Source organism: Mandrillus leucophaeus, unplaced genomic scaffold, assembly GCF_000951045.1.
Source record: "Mandrillus leucophaeus isolate KB7577 unplaced genomic scaffold, Mleu.le_1.0 Scaffold53, whole genome shotgun sequence".
Taxonomy (NCBI): Eukaryota; Metazoa; Chordata; class Mammalia; order Primates; family Cercopithecidae; genus Mandrillus; species Mandrillus leucophaeus.
In genome coordinates, this window is record NW_012105697.1 from 396,157 (window position 1) to 414,166 (window position 18,010).

Below are 18,010 nucleotides of genomic sequence, written 5' to 3' on the forward strand. Positions count from 1 at the left end.
TCCCGAGATTCCTCTCCCAGTTCCACTCAGTGGTGGAAACCTCAACCGTAATGACCCCTTCATGGTCCCAGGACCCTGTAGCATCTCATCTCTGGCTTCTGTTCTTTGTTGTTGATCCGTCTACACTTGGGAACTTCCACACGTCTTTTTCTGCTCATGACCTTGATGCTCTGGGTATTTCAGAAATGCCTGATGTACATTTCTCCATTAGGGTCACATGTGACATCTTAAGTGGAGACATCAATCACCTTCACAGACTGTGGAGTCCAACACCAAGATCCTCTCATGTCCCAAGCACCTCAGGTCTTACCCTGGTCTGGAAATCAGGCACAAATGAGCCCCTCCCAATGTCCCAGGCACCACTGACCCCACAACCACTGTGATGAGTGGGATTCATGACAACAGTCTGCAAAGGAAGAAGCTGAAGTTCAGAGATGGGACACTACAGACCAAGGTCACATAGGCAGTGGATGACAACCAGTCATCAAATAAGTATCAACTCCCTCCTCAACTCCTCAAATCAAAACAACATAAGTCATTGTTCCCAAAATGTTGACCAAGAATTGAGGTGCAGAGGGACGGCCAAGGATGCAAGGGGCACCGAGGAGGCAGGAAAGACTCAGAGGTTTGTTTCAGGGGGGTGGGGGTGGACACTGTAGCAAAATATTTTAAAAAGGAGAAGTTGAAGAAGGAGACTATTTGGCTGAAAAAAACCCACAATCCCGTGCCAAGAGAGAAGTCAACTTTTCTTCCCCTATTTCCCTGCATTTCTCCTCTGTGCTCACTGCCACACACAGCTCAACCTGGACTGCCCAGTCAGGTGTCATGTGCGTCTCTGCTGATCTGATTCGGCCTGCAGCATGGACCCGTGTCTTCCCTGAAGCATCTCCAGGGCTGAAGAGATGACTGCCATGGTAAGGACCCCACAACACCGTGCTGATGGACAGGCTGAAGGAGGGAGGGAGACCTTGTGGGAGGCTGTGAGAAGGAAGGAAAAGCCTTGGCTCACCCTGATCAGGAAGGGCACATACAGGAAGGCACCAGTTCTATTTGTTGCTATGTCCCAGGCCTTAGTGAAATGAGGACAAACCAGACAGACAGTGGCTGGGGGTCAGGAAACACCCCATTTCTGTCTGAACTGTCTACAGAGGGTGTGGTGCCTGCCCCCACCTCAGCTCTAAAGGAATAAGAGCCAGGCTCCTGGGAAGGGCAGTTCCACTTCCTGTGTGTCTGCAGATGACAAAACTCCATGAGAAGAATGACCCAGCCTCCGAGTGGCCACACCCTGTGTCTCTGTCCTGCCAGCACTGGGGGCTCATCCATCCGCAGAGCAGAGCAGTGAGAGGAGATGCCATGACCCCCATCCTCACGCTCCTGATCTGTCTCGGTGAGATTTGAAGAGGGAGGGGAGATTCTAACCTAGGAGGGGCCTCACCCCACAGCCAAATGCTGGTGCATAAGGAGACCCCAGGGGCTCACAAAGATCCCAGGGAGGGGAGGACCTGCTCAGGCTTCAGGGGCAAATCTCTCACAGGGAACTCTCTTCCAGGGCTGAGTCTGGGCCTCAGGACCCACGTGCAGGCAGGTAAGTCTGTCCCCAGCTGTCCCAGGTCCCTCCTCCTCACTGGGGACAAGGGGCCTCCTCCGTGCAGCTGGGGATGGGGATTAGCAGTTCTGGGCTGACTGATGGGGGCCTCTGGAGGGTCCTGCCATCAAGAGCTGAGATTCGTTGGGTAGGAAATGACTTAGAATCCGATCTGTGATTTCCTTCCAGGGACGCTTCCCAAGCCCACTCTCTGGGCTGAGCCAGGGTCTGTGATCAGCGAGGGGAGTCCTGTGACCCTCAGGTGTCAGGGGAGCCTTCAGGTTCAGGACTACCGTCTACAAAGGGAAAAAAAAACAGCATCCTGGGTTAGACGGATACAACAAGAACTTGTCAAGAAGGGCTATTTCGCCATTGCATCCATCACCTGGGAACACGCAGGGCGGTATCGCTGTCAGTATTACAGCCACAGTTGGTGGTCAGAGCTCAGTGACCCCCTGGAGCTGGTGGTGACAGGTGAGAGGACACTCAGGGGTCCCAGCCCCAGGCTCTGTCCTCAGGAAGGGGGTCGGCTCTCAGGGGCGTCTCCCTCTCACAGCCCAGCCCTGGGGATGATGTGGGAGGTGGGAGCCCATTTAACACGGTGCCTCCTTCTCTCCCAGGAGCCTACAGCAAACCCACCCTCTCAGCCCTGCCCAGCCCTGTGGTGGCCTCAGGATGGAATGCGACTCTCCAGTGTGGCTCACGGGTGGCATTTGATAACTTCGTTCTGTGTAAGAAAGGAGAAGATGAACACCCACAATGCCTGAACTCCCACTTCCATCCCCGTGGCTGGTCCTGGGCCGTCTTCTCCGTGGTCCCTGTGAGCCCGAGTCGCAGGTGGTCGTATCAGTGCTATGGTTATATCTCGAGCGCTCCCTATGTGTGGTCTTTACCCAGTGATCTCCTGGAGCTCCTGGTCCCAGGTGAGAAATTCACAGCATTGCCTGGAATTCCCTGAGTCTCCAGGCAGGTGGGGAGGAGCCGCGTCTCAGGGCAGCGCCAGGTGGGATGATGTTGGGACGAGAGGGCTCAGGGCTCCTGGGGTCAGATTACACGGGAAGATCAGCAGTGGTGAGGCCCAGGGGGAGAGGGAGGGTTTGTGGGGAAGCCTGAGGGTCGCTCCTGGAAACCGTGACCACCTTTTCCCAGGTGTTTCTAAGAAGCCGTCACTGTCAGTGCAGCCGGGTCCTGTCGTGGCCCCTGGGGAGAGTCTGACCCTCCAGTGTGGCTCTGATGCCGGCTATGACAGATTCGCTCTGTATAAGGAGGGGGCATGTGACTTCCTCCAGCGCCCTGGCCGGCAGCCCCAGGCTGGGCTCTCCCAGGTCAACTTCCCCGTGGGCCCTGTGAGCCACTCCCACGGGGGCCAGTACAGATGCTACGGTGCACACAACCTCTCCTCCGAGTGGTCGGCCCCCAGTGACCCCCTGGACATCCTGATCTCAGGTGAGGAGCCCTGTGGGTTCAGTCAGGGACCCAGGCTCTGCACAGGCCCTGCCGGGAGAGCCAAGAAGGTGATGGCCAGGATGAGGGGTAGGGGTCCCAAGGGAGAGACAGACAGACAGAGACAGGGGATGGGCAGGGAGGGGAGACTCAGAGAAAACAGACAGAGAGACTGAGGGTCCTAGAGAGAGGCCTGGGGAGGTATCAGCTCAGAGCAAGTTGGGGCAGCCCCTCATCCATCCTTCTTCTCTCCAGGACAGATCCCCGACAGACCCTTCCTCTCGGTGCAGCCGGGCCCCACAGTGGCCTCAGGAGAGAACGTGACCCTGCTGTGTCAGTCACAGGGATGGATGCACACTTTCCTTCTGACCAAGGAGGGAGCAGCTGATCCCTTCCTGAGTCTGAGATCAAAGTACCAATCTCATAAGTACCAGGCTGAATTTCCCATGGGTCCTGTGACCTCAGCCCATGCGGGGACCTACAGGTGCTACGGCTCACGCAGCTCCAACCCCCACCTGCTGACTCACCCCAGTGAGCCCCTGAAGCTCGTGGTCTCAGGTGAGGGTCCTGACCCTGTCCTCTCTAAGCTCAAAGGCTCAGCAAAGGCCCTGCTCCCAGCAGAGCTCTGGGCACTAAGAAAAGAGGGGAGTTGGCCTGTAATCTCAGCACTTTGGGAGGCCGAGGTGGGCGGATCACGAGGTCAGGAGATCGAGACCATCCTGGCGAACATAGTGAAACCCCGTCTCCCCTGAAAAATAGAAAAAATTAGCTGGGCGTGGTGGCGGGCGCCCGTAGTCCCAGATACTCGGGAGGCCGAGGCAGGAGAATGGCGTGAACCCGGGAGACAGAGGTTGCAGTGAGCTGAGATCCGGCCACTGCACTCCAGCCTGGGCGACAGAGCAAGACTCCGTCTCAAAAAAAAAGAAAAGAAAAGAAGAGGGGAGTAAACGGGGAGGGTCTGCAGGGGAGGGTCCAGCCCATGGGAGGGTGGAAATAGACGGGACCTCCCACCCCTGGCTCCAACCCCTGGACTCTCAGTAGGGTGAAGAGCAGGGAGGGCTGGGAGGAGACGGGGGTGAACCTCAGAGGAGATGAGATTAGACCGACGGTGGAAGACAGAGGCCCCACATGCTCCCCTCCTGATGTCTCCACCTCAGAATCAGAGCCTCTGGGGGTCCCAACCTCTAAGTCCTGACTCCCTGGGTGATAAAAACACTGTCACACCCAGTTCAAGAGAAGTTTTTAGACTCATCTCAATGGTACCTTCAATATTCAGGGTCTGATTTCCAGGGCAGCAGAGGGGAGGGTGGACAGTAAGGGTGTGGTCCGCGTGGCTTCCTGGGGCTCCAGGGATGGGGCAGGTGCTCCCTCCGTGGTAGTCAGAGGGGAGGGAGGTGTCTGAGGTTCGGCATTGATGAGTGGAGCAGCGGGCACTTTCCCCCTCCAGGAGCAGGATTCCCAGGAGCCATCACCTCTGGTTGAGACTCTCCACTGTCTCATGTACAAAACAAAATCTCTCCAATTTTCTACCAAAAGCAACACCTGGCACAGCTCTGCAGGAGCCCACACCCTAACCTTGTCCTGCGGGATGTGTGATGAGTAGAGGAAGGAGAACAGGTCAGGTCAGCAGGAGGGGCCGTGCACCTGCTCCAAGTCAGGCTGGACCCAGGGAAGATGCTGGGGCTGATGGAGGAGGAACAGAGGCGGGCGAGGTGGAGAGAAGACAGATGGACGGTCCTTTGGCAGCTCTCATTTCTTATTTCCGAGAGCCCCTGAGGATGAGCCCCTCACCCACACCTGTGGGGTCCCTGGGCCATCTCAAGACAGGAGAGGAGGCCTTGGTGGGATCTGACTGTGATGAGGGCGGAGTCCACCCCAGAGTAGAAATGAGTGAGTGACACACAACACATGCTGGCAATAATTCCCTAACTTGCCAGGGAGCAGGTGCACGGCCCCTCCTTAGTCTCAGGAGTGCCCTGAGCCTGAGCCCACCAGGTGAGCACAGGAGGGGCCATGTGAGCAGCACCCACAGCTGGGGTGCTTCTCTCTAAAGGAGCACGTTTAGGGTGGACTCCAGCCTCATCACAGTCAGATCCCACCGAGGCTCCGTGCTCACGGCACCTTGAGACTAAGAAGGGACCATGCACCTGCTCCCTGCATGAGTTAGGGAATTAGTCACAGAGCGTGTCGTGTGTCACTCATTTCTACTCTGTGTTTTCTATATGCCTTTGTCCATTGTTGCCCTCTCTTTTACTAAAACTTTTAAAGCAATACTTCAATATACAAATGTATACTTTTTATTTCAATTATATGAACCTATTCTTTAAAAATATTTAATTCTACTTTGCCTTTCATTGGGCCTTGATTTAATTTATATATTCAATGTAGACATCCATTCTTCATTAACCTCAAGTCTTCCTCCCGTACATATTAAAAATTGAGGTCTCCTTAATGAACCTCAGAAGTGTTTGGAGGTTTCAAAGCACAATGGCCCAAGGGAAACTGACCGGGTGGCTCCCTGTGGCTCGTGAAACCCGCGGGAGGTCAGCGGGGGCTGCAGTGCAGTTCAACCCTGGGCCTGGGTGGGTTCATGTCCAATCTTGTCCAATCACTGGATCATTCTAACATCTAACTAAACGTATTTTATATGAAAAAGTGCTTTAAATTGTTAATTTAGATTTAAATTAGAAGGGGGCAATTTGGTAGTGAGTTAATATGAAATACAATGAATATACCCAAACCAGTAGCTTTCTCGTGGATACTTATCTCTTGTTTTAAAAAATGTAAAGAATCAAATACTTCACTTACACATTGTTAAAGGTGTTGAATAATTCTTTAAATTAGAATAAATATATATATTTTTACTTTTTTTGAGATGGACTTTTGCTCTTGTTGTCCAGTCTGGAGTGCAGTGGTGCGATCTTGGCTCACTGCAACCTCTGCTTTCCGGTTTCAAGCACTTCTCCTGTCTCAACCTCCCAAGTAGCTGGGATTACAGGCGCCCACCACCACACCTAGCTAATTTTTGTATTTTTAGTAGAGACGGGGTTTCACCATGTTGGCCAGGCTGGTCTTGAACTCCTGACCTCGTGATCCGCCAGCCTCAGCCTCCCAAAATGCTGGGATTACAGGCGTGAGCCACCGTGCCTGGCCTGAATTTACTTTTTTGTATGTCTACCCAGGACACCTACCTCTCCTTGATGGGGAGGTTATATAAGTTATACATAACCTTGTACAGAATTTGTTATATAAGTTACATCTGAATATGTCTCTTCTCCTGTTTTGATTCTCAGGAGCAGCTGAGACCTTCAGCCCACCACAAACCAAGTCCGACTCCAAGGCCGGTGAGTGAGGAGATGCTCGCGGTGAAGACGCTGGGCACAGAGGGTCAGGTCCTGTCAAGGGAACTGGGTGTCCTGGCTGGACATTTTAAAAAATTACATTCATTCTAATTTAAAGAATTCTTCACCACCTTTAACAATTTATAAGTGAAGTATTCCTTCCTTTACATGTTTTAAAGAAGAGACAACTCTCCATGAGAAAGCTACTGCTTTGAGTATATTCATTGTAATTCATGCTAACTCACTACCAAAGTGCCCTGTGCTAATTGCTTCTCAACGGATCTCCTCTAATTGACTAATGCAATGTGTGTAAACCATAAGACAATGGGAAATTTTACTTCTTCATTTCTAAATTATGTGCCAACACTTCTCACTTTAAATGTCAACATGTATGTAACGACATCTTAAATATATAGCTGAAGTTTTACATATGTACATATTTACATGTGGTTATGTAAGATACATTTGAATACGTAAGTATATCCAAATTCATTTGATGTATATTCACGCATATGCTTAATATATTTGAAGTGATAGGTGTTTACATGTTTGTTCCTGGTCTAGACTCACCTAGATTCACACTTCATAAAAACAAATACTGATTCATGAACCTTGAGTGACACCACCATTTAACGTACATCTATTTGTATGTGTATGAATGTGGTCACCTGCGTCGCATTCTAGGTGTTACTGCCTATATGAGGAATTAGTAAACTAGAGATTAAACGGAAGATGAAACTCCGGCTGAACTGGCTGAGGCTGTGTGAAGAAGAAGCACCCCCAGAATTTCCCCCTTTTGTGCTTCTGACACTGGGGAGCCCCTGCGGACCAGCCTCTCATGCGTGGAGCCTGGGTCCTCAGCTGGTGGATAAGTGAAACTCTCCTCTCCGGGGGAATTGGCTTATGTGCTCCTGTGTCCCTGGCTACACAGACAGTGCACGGGGCTCAGTGACTTCTGTATTACCTTTCAGATTCTGAGCTCCCAGAGTGCAGGAAAATGCCCTCCCCAAAGGCCTCAGGAGCAACGTTTGGGTTTGTAGGACACAGGAAGTCTGAAATAATTCAATAAGGAGACTGAAGAGAGTGCTGCTGTGGCAGAGGAAGGGTTTATCGAGGAACTCACTAGAACTCATGTCAGGAGACATAGGGGAAGATAAGAGTGAAGAGCCCGGGGGAGAGGCTGGCTCAGGGCTCTTCCCCTCTGTTTTCATTCTCAGGAGCAGCTGACACCCTCGGCCCGTCACAAAACAATTCAGACCCCCAGACTGGTGAGTGAGGAGATGCTCTCATTTACGGGGCTGGGCACAAGGGTTGGGTCCTGTCAAGGGTAAGGATGGGTGGACATCCAGAGGTCCTGGGTGATGTTGATCTGTCCCAACTTCTGTGACCTCCTTGTCCACTATCCCCAGCCTCACACTCCCAGGATTACACAGTGGAGAATCTCATCCGCATGGGCATGGCTGGCTTAATCCTGGTGGTCCTCGGGATTCTGCTATTTGAGCCTCAGCACAGCCAGAGAAGCCTCCAAGATGCAGCCGGGAGGTGAACAGGAGAGAGAAGAATGCACCCTTCAGAGTGTTGGGGCCTTAGGAACAGATCTGATGATCCCAGGAGGTTCCGGGAGACAATTTAGGGCCAATGGTATCTGGACTGTCTGCCGATCATTTCCAGAAGGAGGAATTGGATTGCAGAGACATTTTCCGGGGTGATCCATGGCACATAACATGTGATACCTTTCCTCTCTATTAATGTTGACTTCCCTTGGTTGGATCCCCTTCTTTTCCCACCCCCAGACATGAGGCTACATCCCACACAGCAGCGTTGGGTCCACAGCTCTGCACACCTGCGTGCTCTGGTCCATGGCGCGTAACACAGTCTTCTTTATTCCTCATTGCCACACTCCCTGGTGTGCTTTACTGAACCTCCATTTCTTCAGTTCAGAGTTCCAAACGTGCTTCAGTAACTAAATCAATGGAGGAGTATCGGATTTCCACCAGGAAAAGATAAATCCATCCTGATGCCCTGACACCCTCTCTGAACCCTGGGAGCCCTTCCCTCCTTCTCAGATGCTACCTGTTTAGCTTTGCCTCAGATCATTGTGTCACCATCACTGCCATCCTGTTCCACACATTGTCATCACCCTACCCCCAGTCAGCAGCCACTCCCCATTCCTTCCTCCCTCCAGCACCTGCTAACCACGAGTGTGCTTTCCGTCTCCATGGCTTTGCCTATTCTTGCTGAAAACATTTCAATCTGCCTATGATCTGTGAGCTCCTCACTCCGAGATTTCCTGCCTTTCCAGGCAGAACCAAAGTACACCATGTCAAAAGCAATGATAGGCGTTTGCAGTGCGTTGGTGATCCACGAAAGGAAAATCACAGAAGTGGGATAGAAATCCAGCTGCAGACAAGACCTCAGGTCAATGAATCTTGTCAAGCAGTTGAACTGTTTCTTTCTACTCACTTAGGACAGTCAGACAGAAGTATGCAAAAGGACTGGGCTGATTCTTTTCTGAATTGTCCCAAAACCGCAAGAGGACTTGGGTCCTAGCACTAAAGAGTTCAACATGTCTAGGTCAAAGACCACTGTTGTGTTGGAAGGATGTAAAACCCTGCTGCACAGGATAGAATATTTGGAGGGAGGATCCTGAGAAACACGAGGGATCAAATAGTCCTGAACTTTCTAGGACAAAGGGAGCAGCCATTTGCCATCTACCATGTAAAATAAAGAAATCTTATCATTCACCCTCTACTGTCTAGAATAAAGAAATCTTATCGTTTGCCAACTACCCTCTAGAACAAAGAAATCTCTCCCCTGCCCAACAACACGTGGGTGCACATGCATCTCGCCATGCCACAGCTGCTGGTGTGAGTTCACCCACTCACCCAATGACCCCGAGCACTGGGACTGCTGTCAGAGCATTCGTGGGTGCAGAGATTGCCTGTCCAGTGCCCACCAGCTCATTAACCTCCCTGCACCAACACTGCCACTGGTGTGCACACACACAGGGAGACCAGAGGATCCACCCCCACTGCAAGCAGCTGCTGCCACCAGCGTGGAAGTGCACACAGAGGGTGTACACAATCCTGTGAGGCCAGAGCCCCACCACCGTGCTAACACCACTACCAGTGCAAATGCTCATACGAACACCTGCGGGGCTCCTGCCCACCCCACCCAGCTTTGCTGACACCACTACATTGAACACCGACACGGAGGCCAGCACCCCTGCACCCACCAGCAGCTCACTGCAGCCAACAAATGTGTACATCCCGGAGGAAAAGACATCATCACATCAGAAACACACTTGCATACATATGTTTATTGCAGCAAAATTCATAATTGCAAAGATGTGGAATCGACCTAAGTGCCCATCAGCAGATGAGTGAATGTGGTACACACACACAAGAAAATACTATTCAGCCATTGAAGAAAATGAAATAATGTCTTTTGCAGCAACCTGGATGAAGCGGGGGGCCATGACACTAGGTGAACTAACTCAGCAATGGAAAACCAAATACCGTATGCTCTCACTTATAAGTGGGAGCTAAGTTATGGGTAATCAAAGACATATAAAGGGGTATAATGAACATTGGAGACCCAGAAGGGAGAAAGGGGGTGGAGAGTGAGTAATAAAATACTACGTACCAAATACAATGTATACTACTAGGGCGACGGCTGCCCTAAAACCTCAGGCTTCACCACTGTACAATTCATTCATACAACTAGAAACCACTTGTACCCCAAAAGCTATTGAAATAAAATACATTTTTTAGAAAAAACTATAATACAAAGCTACAGTAACAAAAACATTATGGTACTGGTACAAAAACAGACACATAGACCAATGAAACAGAATAAAGCCACACACCTACCATCATCATCTGAAATTAAACAAAGTCAACAAAAATAAGCAATGGGGAAAAGACTCCCTATTTAAAAAATAATCCTGTGATAACTGGCTAGCCATATGCAAAAGAATGAAACTGGACAGACCCCTACATATCACCATATACAAAAATTAAAGCAAGACAGATTAAATATATATATATATTTTTTTCTTTTTTTTTTTTTTGAGACAGAGTCTCGCTCTGTTGCCCAGGCTGGAGTGCAGTGGCACAATCTCGGCTCACTGTAAACTCTGCCTCCCGGGTTCCCGCCATTCTCCTGCCTCAGTCTCCCGAGTAGCTGGGACTACAGGCGCCCGCCACCGCATCCGGCTACTTTTTTTTGTATTTTTAGTAGAGATGGGGTTTCACCGTGTTAGCCAGGATGGTCTCAATCTCTTGACCTTGTGATCTGCCCCCTTCGGCCTCCCAAAGTGCTGGGATTACAGGCGTGAGCCACCAAGCCCGGCCTAGATTAAATATTTTCATGTAAGATCTCAACCTATAAGAATCCTAGAAGAAAACATGGTGGAAACCCCATTTCTACTAAAAATACAAAAAAGAAAAAAAAAAAATAGCCTGGCATGGCGACAGGCACCTGTAATCCCAGCTACTTGGGAGGCTGAGGCAGGAGAACTGCTTGAACCTGGGGGGCAAAGGTTGCAGTGAGCCGAGATCACGCCACTGCACTGCAGCCTTGGCAGCAGAGCCAGACTCCGTCTCAAAGAAAAATAAATAAATAAATAAATAGGGAACATCTTCCTTGATACAGGCAAAGTGTTTACAGCTAAGTCCTCAAAAGCAATGAAACAAAAACAAAAATTCATGAGTGGGACCTCATTAACCTACAGAGCCAGCGAAGGTCTAATACTCAGAATCTGCAAGCAACTTACACTAATCAGCAAGCACAAAACAAACAGCCCCGTTAAAAAGTGGGCAAAGGACATGAACAGACACTTTTCCAAAGAAGACACACATATGTCTAAAAAGCGTAGGAAAAAATCTTCAACATGACTCATCCTTAGGGAGATGCAAATTAAAACCACAAGGAGATAACCACACCACTCAGAACAGCTATTAGTAAAAAGTCAAAAAATAACAGATGCTGGTAAGGCTGCAAAGAAAATGGAACAAGTGTTGGTGAGAACGTAAATTAGTTCAGCCACTGTGGACAGCAGTTGGGAGATTTCTCAAAGAACTAAGAGGTGAACTACCATTCAGCCTAGCAAACCCATTGATAGGTATATGCCCAAAGGAAAATAAATTATTCTACCAAAAAGATAGAGGCACCTATATGTTCATTGCAGCACCATTCACAATAACAAAGATGTGGAATAAACCCAGGTGTCCATTAACAATGGACTGGATATATGCACCATAGAATGCGACACAGCAATCAAAAAGGAAATCATGCGCTTTGCAGCAGCATGGATGGAGCTAGAGGTCATTAGCGTTAAGTGATGTAATGTGGAAACAGAAAGTCAAACATAGCACGTTGTCACTCATAAACAGGAGCTAAACATTGGGCACACGTGTGCATAGATAAGTGTCTGTTCATGTTCTTTGCACACTTGTTAACGGGGCTATTTGTTTGTTGCTTGCTGATTTGTGTAAGTTGCTTCTAGATTCTGAATATTAGGCCTTCACTGGATCTGTAGGTTAATGAGGTCCCACTCATCAATTTTTGTTTTTGTTTAATTGCTTTCGAAGACTTAGCTGTAAACACTTTGCCAATGCCTGTAACAACAGGATGTTTCCTGTGATTTTTTTTTTCTTTGAGACAGTCTGGTTGTGGCACTGGAGACACTTAGAGTGGGGAGAGAGGGAGGAGGGCAAGGGCTGAAAAACTGTCTGTTGGGTGCTATGCTCACTACCTGGGTTTACGGATTCCTTTGTTCTCCAAACCTCAGCATCACGTAATATACCTTTCTAACAAACTTGCATTATGTGCCCCCACATTCTAAAATAAAAGTTGAACATAATAATAATAATAATAAGGAACTAAAAATTAATAGGCATGCATCTTAGCAATATAAACTCAAGTACAAAATGGAAGAGGCCCAAGTGTTAGAGATTTTGAAATTTAAAACAACTATAAATGTGATTGTATACATGGGCATGTAGGGACAACTGGGCTTCATCTGTAAGAACTACTGGTGGAAAGTGGAGACTCCTTACTGGCCTGAGAGGAAAGAGACAGCCCTGAGTCTTGGTGTCTGAGGAGAAAAAGTATGTGTTTCTGTTCCATTCTTGGTCCGAAAAAGGTGTTATAAAGAAGAATCTTGGTTCCCTGTCTCTTTTCTTAGGCCAGATAATTGCAATAGTAACTATACATGTGTATATACATGTGTATATATGTATATATTTGTCTTTATAAAAGCTCACATCTCCCAAGTATCACACAAAACCCTTTTTGTCTTTTTTTTTCCCACACCTATGGAGAAGTACAAACAGGATGTGATACTCTAATATCACTCAGTGTTCTAAAATAAGTAGGTTGCAATTTCCCATGAAGTGAAACTATTCCTAGTTCACACTGAGAAAGTACCAGATTCAGTTTCTCATAGGACCAACAATTGTCTGAACCAAGGGAAATTACAAACGATCTGGTCTTATATTTTTCTCCAGCTACCTGTGATGATCTGTAAGAGCTTGTGGTTGCAGGTAAAAACATGTATCACTCAGGAGGGCGTGGCGGCTCACGCCTGTAATCCCAGCACTTTGGGAGGCAGAGGCCAGCAGATTATATGAAGTCTGGAGTTTGAGACCAGCCTGGCCAACGTGGTGAAATCCCGTTTCTACTAAAAATACAAAAATTAGCTGGGCATGGTGGCAAGCAACTGTAACCCCAGCTACTCGGGAGGCTGAGGCAGGACAATCGCTTGGACCTGGGAGGCAGGAGGTTGCAGTGAGGCAAGACTGCCCCACCGCACTCCCAGCCTGGGCGACAGCGTGAGACTCTGTCTCAAAAAAAAAAAAAAAAAAAAGAAAGAAAAAAAAATGTATGTCACTCAAACTGACACCTTCATGGATCTTAGAACCTTGGTCATGTTCCCATGAGAATTCCATTCATTCCATTCAAGATCTAACTTTCCTAAATATCTATGCATCCAACACAGCAGCACCCAGATTCATAAAAGAAATTTGTAAAGAGCTTCAAAGAGACTTAGACTCCCACGCACAAATAGTGGGAGACTTTAATACCCCACTTACAATATTAGACAGATCCTCAAGACAGAAAATTGACTAAGATACTCAGGACCTGAGCACAGCACTGGATCAAACGGGCATGATAGACATCTACAGAACTCTTGACACCCCCAAACCAGAATTTACATTCTTCTCATCACCACATGGCACATGCTCTAAATTCAGTCACATGATTGGAAGCAAAACACTCCTCAGCAAATTCAGTTTGTGACAACTGAAGTCGGCACAAACCACTCTCTGACCACAGCACAATCAAATTAGAAATTGAGACTCACTCAAAATCATATGATTACATGGAAATTAAAAAACCTGCTCCTGAATGACATCAGGGTAAATAACGAAATTAAGGCAGAAATCAAGAAGGTATTACAAACGAATGAGAGCAAAGATACAACATACCAGAATCTCTGGGACACAGCTAAGGGAGTGCTAAGAGGAAAATGCATAGCACTAAATGTCCACATCGCATTAGTTGTGATGACCTAACATCATAACTAAAAGAACTAGAGAATGAAGAGCAAACAAACCCCAAAGCTAGTAGAATACAAGAAAGAACCAAAATCTGAGCTGAACTGAAGGAGATTGGGACACAAAAAAAATTATTCGAAAGATCAACAAATCCAGGAGCTGGTTTTTTGAAAAAATTAATAAAATAGACTGCTAGCTAGACTAATTTTTTAAAAAAGAGAAGATTTGAATAAATACAATCACAAATGACATGAGGAATATTACCATTGATCCCAGAGATATACAAACAACCATCAGAGAATATAATATAAATTAGCTAGACTAATTTTTTAAAAAAGAGAAGATTCGAATAAATACAATCACAAATGACATGGGGAATATTACCATTGATCCCAGAGAAATACAAACAACCATCAGAGAATATAATGAACATCTGAATGCACATAAACTAGAAAATCTAAAAGAAATGGGTAAATTCCTAGACACATGCACCCCCCCAAGACTGAACCAGGAAGAAATTGAATTCTTCAATGGACCAATAATGAGCCTGAAATTGGTTCAACATACACAAATCAATAAACAGATTCATCACATAAACAGAGCTAAAACAAAAAAACCCCACATGAGTATATCAATGATGCAGAAAAGGCTTCTGATAAAATTTAACATCACTTCTTGTTCAAAACTCTAATTAAACTAGTATGGAAGGTACATACTTCAAAATAATAAGAGCCATTTATGACAAACCCACAGCCAACATCATGCTGAATGGGCAAAAGCTGGAAGCAATCCACTTGAAAACTGGCACAAGAATGCCCTCTCTCACCACTGCTATTCAACAGTATTGGAAATACTAGGCAGGGCAATCAGGCAAGAGAAAAAAATAAGGTGTATTCCAATAGGAAGAGAGGAAGTCAAACTATCTTTGTCTGCTGATGACATGATCCTATATCTAGAAAACATCATAGTCTCAACCCAAAAGCTTCTTAAGCTGGTAAACAACATCAGCAAAGACTCAAGATACAAAATAAATGTGCAAAAATCACTAGCATTTATATACCAATAACAGTCGAGTTGAGAGCCAAATCAGGAATGCAATCCCATTTACAGTTTACACACACACACACACACACACACACACACACACACACAAAACCTAGGAATATAGTTAACTAGGAAGGTGAACAATTTCTTGAAGGAGAACTATAAAACACTGCTCAAAAAATTAGAGATGACACAAACAAATGGAAAAACATTCCATGATCATGAATAGGAAGAATAAACATCTTAAAAATGGGCATACTGCTCAGAGCCATTTGTAGATTCAGTACTATTTGTATTAAGCTATCATTGAGATTCTCCACAGAACTAGAAAAATCATATGGAACCAAAAATTTAAAATTTAAAAATTCATATGGAACCTAAAAAGAGCCCAAATAGTCAAGGCAAGTATAGCAAAAACAAAAACAGAAAATCAAGGCTGGAGGCATTATGTTACCTGACTTCAAACTATACTACAGGGCTACAGTAACCAAAACAGCATGGTACTGGTACAAAAACAAACACATAGACCAATGGAAAAGAATACAAAACCCAGAAATAGTACCACACACCTACAACTATCTGATCTTTATGAAACCTGTCAAAAACAAGCAATGGAGAAAGGATTCCCTATTCAACACATGGTGCTGGGATAACTGGCTAGCCATATGCAGACAATTGAAACTGGACCTCCTCCTTACACCATATACAAAAAAATTAACTTGAGATGGATTGATTGATGGATGTAAAACCTAAAACTATAAAAACCTGGAAGACAACCTAGACAATACATTCAGGACACAGGCATGGGCAAAGATTTTATGACTAAAATGCCAAAAGAAATGGCAACAAAAGCAAAAATTGACAAATGAGATCTAATTAAACCAAAGGGTTTCTGCACTGCAAAAGAAACTGTAAACAGAGTAAACTGACAATCTACAGACTGGGAGAAAGTTTTTGCAAACTATGCATCTAACAAAGGTCTACTCTCCAATATCTTTAAGGAACTTAGACAAATTTACAAGAAGAAAACAAACAACCATTAAAATGTGGGCAAAGGACATGAACAGACGCTGTTCCAAAGAAGACATACATGTGGTCAACAATCATATTAAAAAAGCTCAACATCACTGATCACGAGAGAAACGCACATCAAAACCACAATGAGATATCTTCTGACGCCTGTCAGAAGGGCTATTATTAAAAAGTCAAGGGACACGTGTTCTCAGGACCTCCTGAGGGCTGGTTCCTCATATTTGGCTCAGAATAAATTTCTTTTAATGTATTACAGAGTTTGACTCTTTTTGTCCACAATAATTTGATGCCTGAACACGTGAGGTCTCAGAGAAGACTCAGGATTCCAAAGGAGTTGTCTCAACCTGGAGCTACGGTACCAGCAGGGGTCTACTGAAAGCCTGCAGGATTTTGAGCTTCTTCTCTGCTGGAAGTGGTAAGGGCTCCTGAGCCCCGACCTCCCTTTGGTTGACGGCCCTTTATTTATTCTGAGCTACTATTTCTTTTTCTTTCTAGGAAGTTGTTGTTTAAGGATCCTACTTCTAGTTGGGAGATACATTCTAAAGGGTCTTCTCCATTGCTTTTCTCCCCAAATTAATCTCGATTTGGCTTGCCTGTTCACATTTGCATGAGGAACTGAACTGTTGTTTTCATAGGGAAATGACCGACTGTGTTTCCTCAGCTTAAAAAAGAAAGGGCATTTTGCTCCTCCCAGCCGAAATGTGGGAAGTGATGAGGAGGGCTTGTGGGAGTGTCTGGGGAGGTGGACCCCACCGTGATGTGAGTGGCCTACAGGGAACCCACAGCAAAATTAGTATTAAAAAGGTTTGTCCAGGAAGCACAGATGGGAGCTGGTCACTCTGCATTTTGAGCACTCCTGGAGGTGTTTAGACCTTCGGAGAGAAAAATTTACACACATGAAAGGGAAGAAATGACTCAGTGGTGAGACCCTGTGGAGTCCCACCCACAACCAGCACACTGTGGCCCACTGCACAAACCCCTAGGCCACAGCTCACTTCCTCCTTTAACAAAAGGAGAAGAGAGGAGAGGAGGGGAGAGGAGAGGACGGTAGGGAAGAGGAGAGGACAGGGGGAAGAGAAGAGAAAAGAAAAAAGAAAAGAAAAGAAAAAGTGGGAAACAAATAATCTAAGAATGAGGAGAAAACAAGAAGAATGACCCCCTTGTGGCACTCCATTGGTTTTATGGCGCCTCTACTTGCTGGAGTTTGTGTAAAACAAAAATATTATGGTCTTTGTGCACATTTACATCAAGGTAAGAGAGCCCTAATGACGGCTTGCAAACTATAGAGTTCCTAAGTTCTCTCTTTCTCTATTTTCTTTTCTGCTTGCTTTACATCTGCTGTTACTTTTCTACTGAGATAAAAACCACTGTCCAGTTCCAAATTTTTTTTTGCAAACTGGTAAATTTATATTAATATCTCATGGCTAGAGTTTTGAAGTAAAAGCTACAGGATGTCTCTCTCTGTGTGTGTGTGTGTGTGTGTGTGTGTGTGTGTGTGTGTGTGTGTGTGTGGTGTGTGTTTAAAAGCCTTTATGATAGATTTCTATAATCTTATGTTTAATTAGCAATGAACCCATTTTAATGTCCCTCTAACACACCAGACTTCTTCCTCTGTACTTTGAGATGTAAGTTTTGCTATCTGATTTTTTCTTCTAAAAATTGTTTCCTGTAATATGGAAATTTAGGGATATTTAGCTGATAACTGCCTGGGGTAAGGAAACAGGTTATGAAGAGTTTGAAAGGGTTGGGTGCGGTGGCTCACACCTGTATTCCCAGCACTTTGGGAAGCTGAGGTAGGTGTCAGGAGTTCAAGACCAGCCTGGCCAACATGGTGAATCCCTGTCTCTACTAAAAATGTAAAACTTAGCCAGGCAGTAGTGGCACACTCCTGTAATCCCAGCTACTTGGGAGACTGAGACAGGAGAATCGCTTGAGCATGGGAGATGGAGGTTGCAGTGAGCCGAGATCATGCCACTGCACTCCAGTCTGGGTAACAGAGTGAG

The 18,010-nt window shown here is 46.3% G+C and overlaps 2 protein-coding genes across 8 annotated transcripts in view; both read left to right on the top strand.

The window, feature by feature from the left end:
• The window catches only part of LOC105551604 (leukocyte immunoglobulin-like receptor subfamily A member 6), a 122,587-nt gene that overhangs the window by 7,875 nt on the left and 96,702 nt on the right, over positions 1-18,010 (top strand).
• LOC105551603 (leukocyte immunoglobulin-like receptor subfamily A member 3) lies at positions 710-8,182 on the top strand. 7 transcript variants are annotated; one of them, XM_011996910.1, is made up of 9 exons: positions 1,354-1,387; positions 1,550-1,585; positions 1,775-2,059; positions 2,206-2,508; positions 2,735-3,031; positions 3,284-3,586; positions 7,587-7,641; positions 7,702-7,720; positions 7,793-8,182. In XM_011996910.1, exons 1-9 carry the CDS (start codon positions 1,354-1,356, stop codon positions 7,913-7,915), a joined length of 1,455 nt encoding a protein of 484 aa, XP_011852300.1. In that variant the 3' UTR covers positions 7,916-8,182. The 7 variants fall into 7 exon arrangements, with proteins under 7 accessions (XP_011852304.1, XP_011852300.1, XP_011852301.1 ...); XM_011996911.1 differs by lacking the exons at positions 7,587-7,641; positions 7,702-7,720 and adding an exon at positions 7,547-7,573 and having other exon boundaries at positions 3,284-3,592; positions 7,755-8,182; XM_011996912.1 differs by lacking the exons at positions 7,587-7,641; positions 7,702-7,720 and adding an exon at positions 6,322-6,372 and having other exon boundaries at positions 2,209-2,508; positions 7,779-8,182.